The sequence below is a fragment of the Hemicordylus capensis genome, chromosome 10, assembly GCF_027244095.1.
Source record: "Hemicordylus capensis ecotype Gifberg chromosome 10, rHemCap1.1.pri, whole genome shotgun sequence".
Taxonomy (NCBI): Eukaryota; Metazoa; Chordata; class Lepidosauria; order Squamata; family Cordylidae; genus Hemicordylus; species Hemicordylus capensis.
This window is the reverse complement of record NC_069666.1, coordinates 566,939-580,865: the sequence shown is the minus strand read 5'-3', so window position 1 is coordinate 580,865 and position 13,927 is coordinate 566,939. Positions and strand designations below refer to the sequence as shown.

Sequence of the window (13,927 nt, the reverse complement as noted above, 5' to 3'; positions counted from 1 at the left end):
AGGAGAAAGGGAAGCACACACAAAGGTGGTGAAAATCAGGACTGGCCAGTTTTATTCTGCACAACCGCATCCCAAGAATAAATCAAGAGGCCTCTCAAATGCCACAAGCAAATATCTTTTTAATCTACCATTTATTGAATACAAAGTCATTTAATTGTCACTCTAAAAATAGAAACCTTAGCTTTTAGTCATTACAAAAATAATGATTTTCAAATGAAAATAAACTTTAAAAAATATCAGTAATTGAGTACAAATTAATAAAATACCTGATGTACAGTTTTAGCAAGACTTCAAAATCAACATCTTCCTGAAATTTGTGTTTTTCTTGAGAATTAAGTCCTCATCCTTCATGTTAAAGGAACAGGAAGGCTCTCCTGGTTGCAGCCTGGCAACCCCATTTGCACAGGCTCCTAAGTTTAAAGCTATGGACTGCACACGCACGGGACAAAAAAACAACTCACTGTGTATTTCATTAAGTCCATGTTTTAAGGATTTTTCAGAACTGGCCCCTCTGAGGAGTGCCCAGCACAGAAAGCATTATAAAAATTGACCCCACATGTGCATCTTGATTCAAGCAATGCATTTAAGCTAATTCCACAGCAATGATCTATGAGAAGCTGTTATTAAAAAGCTGCAGAATATCATTCTAATTGAGACCATGAATCAACTCATCAATTTAAAAGCAAGTCAGCTGGTAGGAAGAGACTTCATTTGTCAGGATCCCTGTGCAAAGCTGTGCAACATTTTGAAGAGCTGGGTATGAAGCTTGCTCGAGGCATGCCACATGCCTGATGAACTCACTCAGCGTTTCTCAAGCAGGCATGCAGAGTGCTAGCAGGGAAGGGGAGTGCAGATATATGAAGCTGTCGTCCACTAACTCAGACCACGAGGCATTCCAGCCTGCTGCCGTCTGCTCTGACTAGCAGTGGCTCTCCAGGACACAAATCCTTTGAGATCCCCAGCTGATAGCTGGCAACAAACGGACTGGTCGAAGCTCAACATTTCCAGAAGTGTGGGTTGAGACCTCATCACTGGGATGCTGAAGGCAGCAGCTACAAGGAGCTTAGGGAGATGGTATGGAAACCCAAAGGGAGAAAGGGCAGCGGGTGGCAGCAAGCGGCAAGGCTCCTGTGGAGCTGGTGAGTGTGCGCGCAGATGCATGTGCAAGAGTACCTCGTGCTAGCTAAGAAAGAGGAGCCGGCTTGGTTGAAGTCTGAGAAGTGCCGTCCTAGAGAAGCCACAGCTGCACGGAGCGGCATCAGCTGCCACATGTCCACAGGAGGCACGAGCGTGTCCCTGATGAAGACCAAGGGCTGAGGACAAGCTCTGGGCCTCTCTGCATCTTGGCTCCGATGGGTTTCCATCCATCTCCCGTTTCCAGCTCATTCACACACCAGCAACTGTCTCGGCAGCAATCCCGAGCTTTAGACTAGAGGGATAGGGTAGGATGCACAGGCTGCCAGACCACACATGTTCTTCCCACGCTCGATATAGAAGTATCTAAAGAGGAAAACAAGGTTTCATTCAGGTGAGTTTCCTGCTGGAGGGCAAAGTACCCAGAACCCCCTTCGACACCGTGGGCCCTGCATATCCCCAGGCTGTTGCCCCTGCAGAAAACGGGCCAGATCCAGCCTGGCCTGTGCCACGAGAAGCAGCAGTTTCAAAGGACAGAATCTCTCTCAGGCAGCTTCTGGATTTTAAGCTTGATTCTGTCTAGTCTCGGGATGGCCAAGGACATCCTGGGTGTTTGGGATGGGCTTATTCTGACGAGAGCTGTGCTGCTGGGGGTGGGATCTAAAATGCGACGGTGCCAGGCTGACCCACGGTGCTGAAGCAGGCCACGAGATGGCGCCACTGCACAAGCAAAGAATTCCGAAAGAGCCCCGGGAGGCCTCTGGCCAGAGGCACCCCTGACCTTACCCGTCCAGGCCCCACCTGGGGCCCCAGGAGTTCTTGACGATCCAGTACGGGGTGCCGTTCTCCTCCCCATAGCCTACGGCCAGAACAGCGTGGTTCACTTTGTCTGGTGTTGTATGACAATGGGTGCTGTGAACAGAAAACAGAACAGGATTTTGTACAGTGCACAAGATCTCTAAATCCATCCTCCCTGAGCGAGTGGTCATCGGCCACAGACTAAACGCTAAGCCGGCAACAGAAAAGGGATAACCAAACTAGCTTCGTCTCCTGAATATTCTCCACTCTCATTTTCCTGCTCCAGACACATCAACCCCTGCTAGCTGAGCACAGAGGCACCTTTTAAAGTGGCACCTCTCTTCTATTTAGCAGGGGGAGAGCAACTGGCCCTCTCCATCCCCAGCACAGCATCCCTCCAGTGGCTGCTGCTGGTGTCTAGCTTGAGCCCTTTTGGGACAGGGAACTCCCTTTATTTATTCTTTAGCTCTCTATGTCCTCTGCTAACTGGGCAAAGAGGCACCTTTTTAACATGGTGATTCTCCTTTATTTAGCAGGGGGAGAGTAACTGGCCCGCTCCACCCCCAGCACTGTACTTCCAGTGACTGTTGCTGGTGTCTATCTTTTGTGTTTCTTTTTAGATTGTGAACCCTTTGGGGACAGGGAGCCATCTTATTTATTTATTATATCTCTGTGTAAACTGCCCTGAGCCAAGGGCGGTATAGAAATTGAATGAAGGAAGGAAATGAAAATTGAAACTGAGAACTGTATGAAAAGCGGTATATAAGGAGTAGCAGCAGCAGCAGGCTTAGTGGTGCAGCCACAGGGATGCTTACACAGCCTGAGAAGGAGGAGAGAATCCTCACTGGGCCCTCAATAGGAACTTTTGGCCTAGCCCAAGAGTGCCTCCAGCCGTGGGCTGAGCTGCTCAGCAGCCCCACTGCCTTGGCTCAGAGATCCTCAGCGGAAGGCGGCGGCGGCGCCCCAAAGGGCAACCCTCACAGGGGAAGAGCAAGGGCAAGGCACCAAATCCTCCGGGCATGCGATGGGGAGCACCAGATTTCAATGTGATTTCATGGCGAGAACCTGTGGGGCGACACAGCAGAATGCAAGCACTTGCAAACGCGCAAGGAAGCATCCCCCCCCCCCAGATGCTCACCTGGAGTAAACCCCTGTGGAATAGGACATGAAGTCGTCGGTCACTTCGAAGGCAAAGCTCACCGGGTTGTGCTGCCCCACAGCTTCCACCATGCTGGGCTCATCATACTGCAAAGAAAGAGCCCCAGGTTTTAGCAAGCCCGGCTCAGTAAGGGGACGGACCTCTGGGGATGCAGTGCTGGCTGGTTAGGCCTGTGGCTGCGAGAAGAGAGCACCTCTGAGCATGCACTAAATCACCTTCCTTCCCCAGTGGCTGAATGCAGTGAGTCACAAGAACACAGGACGCTGCCATATACGGAGTCAGACCCTTGCTCCATCTAGCTCAGTCTTGTCTACCCAGACTGGCAGCGGCTCCTCCAAGGTTGCAGGCAGGAGTCTCTCTCTCAGCCCTATCTTGGAGATGCTGCCAGGGAGGGAACTTGGAACCTTCTGCATGCAAGCAGGCAGGGGCTCTTCCCCGAGCTATAGCCCTGTCCCCTAAGGGATGGGTTGTATATCTTTCGATGCTCACACACATGAGGTCTCCCATTCAAATGCAAACTAGGGCAGACCCTGCTAAGCAAAATGTCTTGCTACCACAAGACCAGCTCTCCTCTAACCCTAACCCTGGAGAGCTGGGCTTGTGGTCACAAGCATGACTTGTCCCCTTTGCTAAGCAGGGCCTGCCCTGGTTGCATATGAAAGGGAGACTAGAAGTGTGAGCACCGTAAGATATTCCCTTTAGGGGATGGAGCTGCTCTGGGAAGAGCAGAAGGTTCCCAGTTCCCTCCCTGGCAGCTTCTCCAAGATAGGACCGAGAGAAACTCCTGCCTGCAAAGCCTTGGAGAAGCTGCTGCCAGTCTGGGTAGACAATACTGAGCTAGATGGACCAATGGTCTGACTCAGTATATGGCAGCTCCCTATGTTCCCACAGGCCACAGACATGACATCCCAAATGAGGAGACAAGTTGGGGGCAGGACATCCAGTCAGGCTCAAACTCCCGGGCCTCTTTTTCAGGGGGTGATGAAAAGGAGAAGAGTCCATTTGGGTTGGGCGCCTCCATTCTCCAGAGAGGGCCAGGGAGGAGCCAGAGGCCGGGCCCCGGGCCCCCTGAAGGGGAAGCAGACCTCTGTCCCAAGCACAGCAGACGAGCCCTAGGAGCAGCCCCCCCCCCGCCCTGAGCAGGAGGCGGAGCCAGGCAGATTAGCAGCGCGCAGACCCGGAAGCCCAGACGAGGAGTCCCCTCCAGCCGCCCTGCAGGCAGAGGAAGGGGCGCCAGCTCAGCGGCGCTCACCAGCGTGATGTTGACGACGTCCTGGACGAAGGCGATGGCCTCCTGGGGCTGGAAGTGGCAGGTGCCATTCTGTGGGGCAGAGGAGAGAGGCCTGTGAGCGGGGGCGGGAGGGCAAGGCTGGCCTCAGGCGCCCTCGGCACGCCCCGGCAGTCCTCACCATGGCCTGGTAGGGGTAGCTGTCTTCGCCCATGAGCCCCTTGTTGTACAGGATGTATTCAAATGCCTGGCTGGGGAGGCCCCTGTGAAGAGAGAGACACAGAGGGGCAGGGGGTCTCGTGGTCGGCAGCCAGACCACAGAGAGGGCCCCCGGGGGCCAAGGAGATGCCCGGCGGGGAGGCGGTGCCACTCACCCACTGCATCCGTGGTTGTTGAAGTCTTGGGCGCAGTCAACCAGCTGCTGCTCAGCCTGTGGTGGAGCAAGGAGACGTTGGACCCAGACGCCCCAGGGGAGCCCCTCCCAGCTTAGCTGCCTCTCCCTGGAGCCTGAGCCGCCCCTGGCCTCCGACAGGTTCAGGGTCTCAGGAACCTGACAGCCAGTGTGGCATGGTGATTAGGGTGTTGGACTAGGAGCAGGGAGACCCGAGTTCAAATCCTCATCCAGCCATGAAACTGGGTGACTGGACCAGTCACTTCTCTCTCGGCCTAACCTACCTCACAGGGTTGTTGTGAGGCTAGACATGAGCCTTGTGGGAGGAAGAGTGGGATATAAAGGTAAAGATACATAAATGCCAAGGCCTGTTAGGGCCTTGTAACCAGCAGAGGCAGGACCCCAGAGGTATGAGGTGGCCCCCGGGCTCGGGAACAGCGTTCCCTCTCACAGAGATTCTGGGAGCTGTAGGCAACAACATCTGGGAATCCCTGTGAGAGGGAACATTGGTCAGGAAGGGTTTCTCCTAGCTCTGCTCACCAGGGGACCAGCCCAGACCGAAGGGACCAAGGAAGTCCGCCCCCTCTGAGGCCCGCATTCAGCTCGCTTCCTGATGGGTCAAAGTCTGGTCTCGTTGGCGGGGACAAAGATTGCCAAGACCGCTCCTTCTGAGCCCTGGCTCTGGGCCCTGCTCTGCCGGCAGAGAGCGGCACAGGCTGGGGGCCCCTTGCAGGCTGGCTTCGCTCCTTCCCGTGGGTCGGCATGCCCTTGCGCTCTCTGACCGCCTCTTGGCTGGAAGGCAAGGAGGGGCGCTCGTGGTGGGTGTCCTGTTCCGCTCACTCCCCCCCCCCGGCCACCTTCCTGAAGACGGAAGCCGCTCTTCCCACTCTTGCGCCAAACCTGTTCTGTGTGGGGCCCAAACGTCCCCAGAGTTAGACCAACAAGTGCAAAAAACGCCACACAGAAGGAATCAGGAGGCCGGGGGGGGGGGGGGGGGGACATGCGCAAAGGTCTTACCAGGTTGAGGAGCTTCCCTGTTCTGATGGCGATGGCAGACTCCAAGCAGCCTGTGGTGGAGAACGTCCAGCAGCTGCCGCAGGGACCCTTGGGTGCAGGGAGAGGAAGGGGGAGGGACATGACGAGGGGGGCACAGACGCTCTCCGTGGAGGCCCGCAGCAGGCTAGGGCGGGGCCAATGCAGCGCGCCTGCCTCTCAGCCCCTTCGGCAAAAGGCCTTCAACTGGCCGCGGCAGAGGCTGGGGGTTCCAGTGCACGAGGGCAGGTGCATGAGCCCTGCTGGATGCTCCCCCCCCACCTGCAACTCTAGGAGACCCCAGTCAAGGCATTGGGGGGGGGGGGCGACCAGGGCAACAGGACAGGCTCCCTACCTGGTTTTTCACTGGCGTCACGTAGTTTCCTTTCTTCCTCCAGTCGATGGAGCTCGGATTCTGTCTGGGGCTGCTCAGGAAGTTGCCCTTGGTGGCAGAGCAATTCTGCAAGCAACAAGTGAGTCCAGGGGTGAGGCTATGATGGAGCGGATGGGTTAGAAGAACCCAGGCCCCCCCCCCAGCTCCACCCCTCCCTAATTTCTTCATTATCTCCCTCACTCTGAGAGGCCGACAGTCCCACTCAGCCATATTTCCCTACGCTCTGAAGACCCTGTGGGTCAAACCGTCTTGCACAGAACTCTCCCCAGGTCATTTTCCGCTTGGAGGGCAGCCAGCAAATGCTAAAGTTGCAGCAGACAAATGCATTTACCTGGGGTTCCTGCCAGAGATACTTCTTCCTGAATTCAGCAAAAGTCATGTCTGAAAACTGGTTCAGGCCCACTAGAAAGGAGGAGAGAGGAGAAGAAGAGGGAATGTTAAAACCCCGTTTCACGGCCGGCTAGTGGCTTCAATCATCCTTTTGAAGCAGAAAGCCACGGCCAGCGTCAAGGCAGAGCCCCTACTCTGGAAGGTGTGGTTGCCAGCATTGTGCCTGTCGATCTTCCGCTTGTTGGCCACAAAGATCTGCAGCCGCCGGTGGTACTCCCCCTCCTCCTCCTCCAGACCGTAGTGCTTGTTGTTCTGTGGAAAGAGGAAGAGGCTGCAGCTGTCGTCGCTGTGGAAGGCAGAAGCGAGAGTGCGGGGCAGAGGCACACAGCCCACCCGCAGAAGCCAGCCCTCCGCCCTCCCAGCCGGCAACCTGCACTCAGGCCACAGGCCGCACTTGCGTCCCTTCAGTCGCCAGGTTTGGGCTGAGACTGAGGGGGCGGTGGGCCCACCCAGAACTCGCCGCCTCATTCTCCGCACTGCCCAGAGCTCTCTCCTTGGGGCCAGCCCCCCAGGGAGGCCCCCATCACCCCCCAGAGGCTCCTGGGCCTGCTGGGTGACGCTGCGGCCCCAGCGGAAGACGACTCGCCCAGACCCCTGGCGCAGCGGGAGGGGGCCAGTCTCACGGTGCAGTGCGATGCCCAGCGCTGGAGGGCTCCTCTCCGGGAAAGGGCGCCCTCTGGAGCCACTGCGCCACCTTGAGGGCCCTTCCCGGCGCTTTCCTCCTCCAGCGCTACCGAGAGGGCTCCTTCCCAGCAGCACAGGGGGAAAGCAGAGCCGAGCGCCGCCAAGGTCAGCCCAGTGGGGGGGAAGTGGCTCCTGGGCGGGGAGGCGTCTTGCCAGCGGCCCCTGCTGCAGAGAGAAGGGGAGGTCCCTGGCTGGCTGGCCGGCTGGCTGGGCTCCTCGTCTGCAGTCCAAGCCCCCGAGAGCAGGTCACCCTGGCCTCCAGCGGGGAGCAGCAGCCCCCCCCCCCGCCCGGGCACTGTGCCCAAGAAACCAGCACCGGCTTCCACAGCTGCACTTCAGCCCCTGTGAGCACACAGAAGGGGTCCTGCCCCGTCCCCGCTCCCAGAGGGAAGGGAAAGGGGCTGCCTTTGGCATGTGGGTGGGGTGGAGTCGCTTGCCATTTTCTCTGACGAACCCATGCCACTGGAGTCTGTAACATGCAAAGTAAAATGCCGATTCTTGAAGGAGACATTAGTGTCACCGTATTTGTTTTTGAGGAGGCTCCAGTGCTTCTGGCTGGATCAGATGAGCTGCCCGGCATTCTGCTTGCCACCTTGGCCAAACAGAAGCCCACAAGGAGCGCATGAAGGCAAGAACCTGCCCCTCTTGTTGCCCTCCAGCAAGTGGTTTTCAGAGATATACTGCCTCTGAGCATGGAGGCTCCATCTAGTCCTTGTAGCTGGCTAACAGCCAGCTATCAACACAAGAGAGAGGCTGGGTGTGGCTGCTGGGCCACCCCCAAGGGCAAGTTAACATCTGGTCACACTAGGGATGGGCGGGGGGGATTTGCAGTGGGGCATCAGGGCCAGACTCCTCTCCCCACTTGCAGATCTCCACCCACCATCCTGCAGCCCCGTCCGGAAACTCCCTCTGCAGGCGGCCAGGTCAAGGGATGGGGAGTTTCCAGACAGGGGAAGTCTGGCAGAATCAGGGGAACAAGCTGGTTTCGGAATGAGAAAAGGGGACTTACCTGATACATCCACGTCTTAAAGAGAAGCTCCTCTGGTTGGGAGTTGTTGGGGTGGGATCCAAGGAGGAAAACAAAAGGCAAAAGAGGAGGTTTTAGAAGAGGACGCAGGGCCATGTCGGAGTGCCACCTCCCCCCCCCCACGCACTCCATGTCCTTATCTGGCATTCTACATGGGCCAGATTTCCACCCGTGGGGCAGCGCGTGTCTTAACGCAGAGCATGCCGCTGTCTGTTCCTCTTTCACTTCTGCCGAGCCAGTGCCTGCCTCCCTTCAGCAAAGGCAATGCATGCACTGTTTCAAAGCAGCAGCAGCAGCCAAGGGAGGAGATGGGGGGAGGGGGGGGACGCTGGATGAGACCACTTCCAGGAATCACTCTTCCGGGGCTTGGCTCCCTCCCGCAGATCATGGGGCCCTTCTGTGTTCTGCTACCGGCTCCCTGGCTGGGGTCCAGCTGGCCTGCCCGCCTGCCTCTCGGCTGAACAGTTTCTGTTTGCCCTGTTCTCTCCTGCTGCTGTTCAGTTTTTGTTTTCTAGATTGTTTTGACTGAATATTATTTTAACAAGGTTCCATGATGGCGTAATGGTGCTGGCTGCTGTATAGTGGCGAGAGGGCTGGACTAGGAGCGGGGAGACCCGAGTTCAAATCCCGCTTCAGCCTCATGAGACTAGCTGGGTGACTCTGGGCCAGCCCCTTCTCTCTCAGCCTCGCCTACTTCACAGGGTGGTTGTGAGGAGAAACTGAGCACGAACGCGGGGAGGGCGGGTCCTTCCCGTTCCCGTCCCCCTCACCCCACCCCGCCTGGCAACTAGCGCAGGGGGTTTCCACTGCTGATGGGCACCAACCAACAGCGCAGCAGCCGCGGCGAGGGGGGCGCTTCAGCCCAGGGCCTGGGGTGCCGCCGCCGCCGCCCCTCCGGCTCCCGCCCCGGCCAGCGACGCCACTCCGCCCGCCCCTCGGCCGGCTGCAGGAGCAGAAGACGAGCGGCCCGGAGCGCCCCGCGCCGCCAGCTCAGAGCCTGGGTCAGCGGCGCCCGCGGGGAGGCCGGGCGGGGCCTCGGGCCGCGGGAGGCGAAGAAGGGAAAGCGAAAGTTGGCGCCGCCACAGCACCTCCGCTAGGTCGGGCGCTTCTCCTGCTTCTCCTCCCCGCGCCCGGCCCGGCTCCCCATCTGCCGTCCCGGCCGCCTTTTGCGCATCGCCGGCCCCGACGGGGCGCGCCTACCTTGCTGGCTGGCGAGGAGGGCCCAGCCTCGGGCGCAGCACGTTGCCGCCGCCAGCAGCAGTAGCAGAAGCCGGGGCCGCGCCATCGTGCCGGAGTCGCCGTTGCCGCCGCCGCCGCGGGACTGAGGAAGAGAGGCTGCAGCTGGCTGCGAACGCGCACTGGCGAACGCAGTAGGCGGCGGCGGCGGGCGGGGCCGGGCCGGAAGCCTCGCCCCTTCACGGGGCCGGGCCGGAGGTAGGGAGGCGCGCTCTGCCCATGCTCAGGGGCGCCTCCCGCCAAGCCCGGCCCTCCCAGGCCCCTGGCCGTGGCTGATCCGAGGGCGCTTCTTCTCGGGCTGCGGGCCCTGCTGGCTGGAGACGGCGTGGACGTGGCCACGAGCGGAGGGAGGGCCGGTGCCGCAAGCCCAGCAAGCGCCCGCCGCCCGCCGGGACCCCCTGGCTCCGAAGCAACGAGCTCCCAGCTGCAGCGCGGGGAGGAGGCATCGCCGCCCTCTCCCACCATGCCCGCCCCAGCAGCTGGCTGGTACGCAGGGGTCGGCTGGCCAGCTCCTGGAAACTGGAGGTTGCACAGAGCCGCCGTGCCCAGGAGGACTTTGCCTACCAGCCGAGAGCCCAACCCTAACCCATGAGCTCGCGCAGCAGCAGCAGCAGCAGCAGCAGCAGCAGCAGCGGGTTCCCCCCATGAGAGGAGGAAAGGGGCTGGCCTGCATTGCAGGGCTGTCGTAGGGGCTGCTGAGCTCGTGTCCAGGCCCACCGTTCACGCTCTCCAGCAGTGGGCTGCTGCACCAACGATCCGAGCAACGTCTGTACATGTCAGCGCCGCCGCGGTGCGCACAGCATCGCGAGGAGGAAGCCGCACAGCCGGCTGGCTGGTTCAAGCCCCGGTCCGGCGCGCGCTTCAGCCTTCCCTCCTAGCCCACTCTGGCTGATCCCCCTCCCCCCCACGGGCAATCAGAGCCAGGGGCCTCTCCCCGTCAAGGCCCTGCGCATTGCACCACAGACATCAACTGTCCCCCCCCCCGCCCTTCTCGGCATCCATCCCAGTCCCGGCAACGGCCGCCCTCCTGGGGAATTCGAACCGGCTGTTGCAGGGGTGCAGGGCAATATGCCGATATGTCGCCTGTGTGTGTGTGTATATATGTGCAAAGCCATGGTTCACCCTGAGATAGAATAGATTTATTAGCAAGAGGTAATCAGGAAACATATATTTTTACAAAAATGGAAATTTTCTTTCCCCCTAACAAGCTGTAAGTTGAATTATTGGAGTTCTTGAAAGAGAATTCTCAGACCGCCGGGTCTTGCTGACAGTAAAAGGTGTCTGGTTTGAGTCACGGTGGATCATGCCAGCCACGCAAAAGTTCACCTGGGTTCCAAGACTGTACAGTGTAAAAAATACGGGATAATATTCACAGAATAAGCACTACATTACTATATCCCTGCTAGCAAGTGGCTAGACAGGATTACAGTATATGTAATAAAAACACGCGGTCGTTGCCCCCCCACCCCCACCCCCCTAATTCTACCTTATGTTGCTAAGAAGGTGTCACGAGGTCTACAGACAGAGCGTGTGGCAGAAGCCTCCTGGAGGGGGCGATGCAGCAGCAGGAGCCAGAGAGATGCTCGGATGCCCCTCGGGGCTGGCCCAGACCAGGCAGAGTCCCCGAATGGCATGCCCCCCCCATCTCCACAGCATCAGGGCACCATCCTGCACAACCCACTCAGCAATGAGCCCAAGGACAGCCCAACTGGCCACCCCCTACGAGCCGGACTCCAGCCAGCCGGCCACTCCAAACCTTCCACCTCACGGAAGGGCTGCCTCCGTGCCCCCCCGCCCGCCGCCCAGCTTTTCATTTTGTCTCTGGGCAGCACCTCCTTCAGGCCAGCCACTGGCCACGGCTCACCTGGGAGAGCAGCCTTGCTCCCTGCTTCGCGGCCTGCCTGCCCTCCTGCCCGGCTCTCTGGCGGTGTGCCCAGTGGCGTCACGGCGGGCGCGCCTGCCTCCTCCGGGGCTGCTTTCCCTTCTCCAGGGGCCCGGCCTGGGGGGGGCCCGCCCTGTGCTGGCGTGGGGGTGCGCGTAAGTGCGGATGCCCAGAGCGGAGGCGAGCAGCCTGTGCCCGGATTGCAAAGCCCCAGAGAGGCGCTCCGGGGACGGGAGGGCGAGCCGAGGGGGGCTCTCCGGGGGCTCTGCTGCCGGCGCCAGGGGGCTTTCCTCCTGCCACCCCCCTCCCCTCCCCTCCCCTCCCCCACCCCCGCAAAGAGTCAAAAGACAAAGAGAACATTGCTTAATAGAAACCAAGACCGCGGTCGACAAAGTGGCAGAGGCCGGACTCCTCAGGACAACGCGAGGCTTGCTAGCCGAGCTCTAAGGACGGGGGGGGGTGTCGGGGGGGTCACTTTTGTGGAGAAGCACAGACGAGGGCGTCAACCGAGGGCTCCCGACAGAAACAGAGGGTGGCGGCTATGTACAAGGTGCTGCAAGGTGGTGTCCAGAGCGGGGTCCCAGCCGGCTGCCCCGGACTCAGGTGGGCAGTTTGGGCTCGATCTGGAGAGAGGCCTCGTACAGGCCCTCCTCGTCCATCACGCACGACTGGTCCAGCAGGTACTGGGTGACCTAGAAGGGAGGAGGAGACATGCCTACAGGGGGGCCGTCCACAGGAGGCCTCGCCGTGTGCTGCTGCTGCCGCCTGGAGCCAAGAAGGGCCAAGGGCCCCATCGGCCTGCTGAGGAGCTGGGCCCCTGTCCCCAGATGTTGTCGACTCAGCCGTTGCAGCCGGGGATTCGGGGGGTTGTAGTCAGCAACATCTGGGAATCCCTGTGAGAGGGGACACTGGAGCTGGCCTCTGGCCGAGCCGAGACCCGGGGGGGGGTCCGCTTGGCCTAGCCCAGGGAGGCCGGGGTGTAGCAAGGCTGAAGGGGCCCCGAGACAAGTGCGAAGATGCCCCCCTGCCCCATGTCCCGCCGCTGCCTCCTCCTCCCGGCACCCCAAGTCTGTCCTTGCTGCAGGAGAACTCTGGGCCACGGTGGGTGAACCACACTGCATGCCCAGCCTGCCCTTCCGCTTGCTCCTGTGCAAATCATAGCGCAGGCCTTTGATCAGGACCCAGCAGCTGGCCACGGCATTGGGGAGGCAGGGGGCAGAGTGCGGAACTGGCTGCTCCCCCGCTAGCAGGCCCCCCCCCCACACCCCGGGCTACACCCCTGCAGAGAGGGGTCTCCTTTCCCCTCCTCTGCTCCGTGACCGGAGATGCTGCTGGGGTGGGACCTTCTGCCTGCAGAGCGGGGCCCGCTCCATGCCCATCACCAGGCTCCAGCCCTGCCTTTCCCATGCGGCGGATGCAGGCAGGGAGCCCGGCCCCAAGGAGGAACCTACCTTTGCCTGGTGCTCGATTTTGTAGGCGGTTTGCTGGAACTGCCTGATCTCTCGGATGATGTGGGAAATCTGTGCAGAGAGAAAACGGATCAGCGCCGGTCGGCTGGGGGTCCACTGGACACGAGGGGTGGGGGCAGGGCTGGTGAGGCATTGGACACTTGGCATCCTCGGGCGGTGTCCTTTCGGCAGCTTGCCTGCCGCTTCTCCCCTGCCCGCCCCCCCGCCCCCAGGGAAGCTCACCATCCGCATTTTGGAGAAGTTCACGAGGCCGTCCTCCGTATAGTTGGGGGTGCCCTCTTCGATGAACGCCAGGTCTGTTAGATACATACCCAGGTAGGGGACGCAGGGCGGGTCACAGCTGGGGGGGGGAAGAGACCCTGTTGGCTAAGTGACATGGGCAAGGGCTCCCCGCCAGGGTCCCTCCAGAGGGGGCAGGGAGCTCCCACGCACCCCCGCCTAGCCCTGGACGGACGCCTTCCCCCCCTCAAGGCATGTCCACACATGCCTGTTTGCCACTCCACGGATGGGCCCGCATGTCTCAAGGGCCCCCGCCAGAGCTCCCGGCTCCTCTCACAGCCCCTGCTGCAGCTGCGCCCCCCATCCACGCTGCAAAGCCTCCAGTGGGGGAGGCCTCCTCGGGCGCAGGGGCTGGCAGGCCTCTTCCCCTTGGGTCCTCTGGCTGGCAGGCCCACCACTCACGAGCGCTCTGCTTGCCCCCCCCCAGGCAGGCTCCTTGCCAGCGGGCCCCTCCCCTGCCGTGGGGCTGGCAGCAGGCCCTCGCCTCGCCTCCTGGGACCAGCTGCAGAGCGGGGCGGGGGCTGCCAGAGCCACCTACTTCTTGAGGGCTTCCCGCAGGTTCTTGAAGCGGCCCTCCGAAGACACCAGTCGCTGCAGCTTGTCGATCAAAGCCTTGGTCTGGAAGGGAGAGGAGGCAGGAGGGGAGTCCTCGGGCAGGCAGAGAGAGGCGCGTGCCGGAGGAGGGAGCACCTTCAGAGCCCCAGCAAGGGGGCAGCCACTTCCCACCTGGGGCACGGGGGGCCCCCACTGCCCCCCTTCCAGAAAGAAAGGTGGGGGCGCCTGCACGGAGTCTGAGCAAGAGCTCCCAGCTCCACCTCGCTCTC

The 13,927-nt window shown here is 60.4% G+C and overlaps 2 protein-coding genes across 6 annotated transcripts in view; both read right to left on the bottom strand.

The window, feature by feature from the left end:
* Positions 1 to 26: 26 nt before the first annotated feature.
* Positions 27 to 9,698, bottom strand: CTSH (cathepsin H). The gene is made up of 12 exons (XM_053272448.1): positions 9,438 to 9,698; positions 8,220 to 8,251; positions 6,661 to 6,778; positions 6,468 to 6,538; positions 6,098 to 6,202; positions 5,728 to 5,814; positions 4,694 to 4,749; positions 4,501 to 4,582; positions 4,344 to 4,412; positions 3,071 to 3,177; positions 1,921 to 2,046; positions 27 to 1,500 (listed from the first exon to the last, which is right to left on the bottom strand). Exons 1-12 carry the CDS (start codon positions 9,520 to 9,522, stop codon positions 1,425 to 1,427), a joined length of 1,014 nt encoding a protein of 337 aa, XP_053128423.1. The 5' UTR covers positions 9,523 to 9,698; the 3' UTR covers positions 27 to 1,424.
* Positions 9,699 to 10,590: 892 nt separating this feature from the next.
* Positions 10,591 to 13,927, bottom strand: part of RASGRF1 (Ras protein specific guanine nucleotide releasing factor 1) — a 42,187-nt gene continuing 38,850 nt past the window's right edge. For all 5 annotated transcript variants that reach the window (XM_053272395.1, XM_053272396.1, XM_053272399.1 and 2 more), the window contains 4 exons: positions 13,642 to 13,721; positions 13,047 to 13,164; positions 12,807 to 12,875; positions 10,591 to 12,047 (listed from right to left, as the gene is read on the bottom strand). In XM_053272395.1, coding sequence (XP_053128370.1) covers positions 11,955 to 12,047; positions 12,807 to 12,875; positions 13,047 to 13,164; positions 13,642 to 13,721 — 360 coding nt within the window. In that variant the 3' untranslated portion in view covers positions 10,591 to 11,954. The remainder of the gene's footprint in view (positions 12,048 to 12,806; positions 12,876 to 13,046; positions 13,165 to 13,641; positions 13,722 to 13,927) is intronic.

Bases quoted from the DNA above. Each gene is read 5' to 3' on its own strand.
- CTSH (XM_053272448.1), bottom strand. From the start codon at position 9,522: ATGGCGCGGCCCCGGCTTCTGCTACTGCTGCTGGCGGCGGCAACGTGC. The intron at 3,178-4,343 runs GTGAGCGCCGCT...CTTTCTTTGCAG, and splicing joins ACGTCGTCAACATCACGCTG to TATGATGAGCCCAGCATGGT. The intron at 1,501-1,920 runs GTAAGGTCAGGG...TTTCCTCTTTAG, and splicing joins CCCAGGTGGGGCCTGGACGG to ATACTTCTATATCGAGCGTG.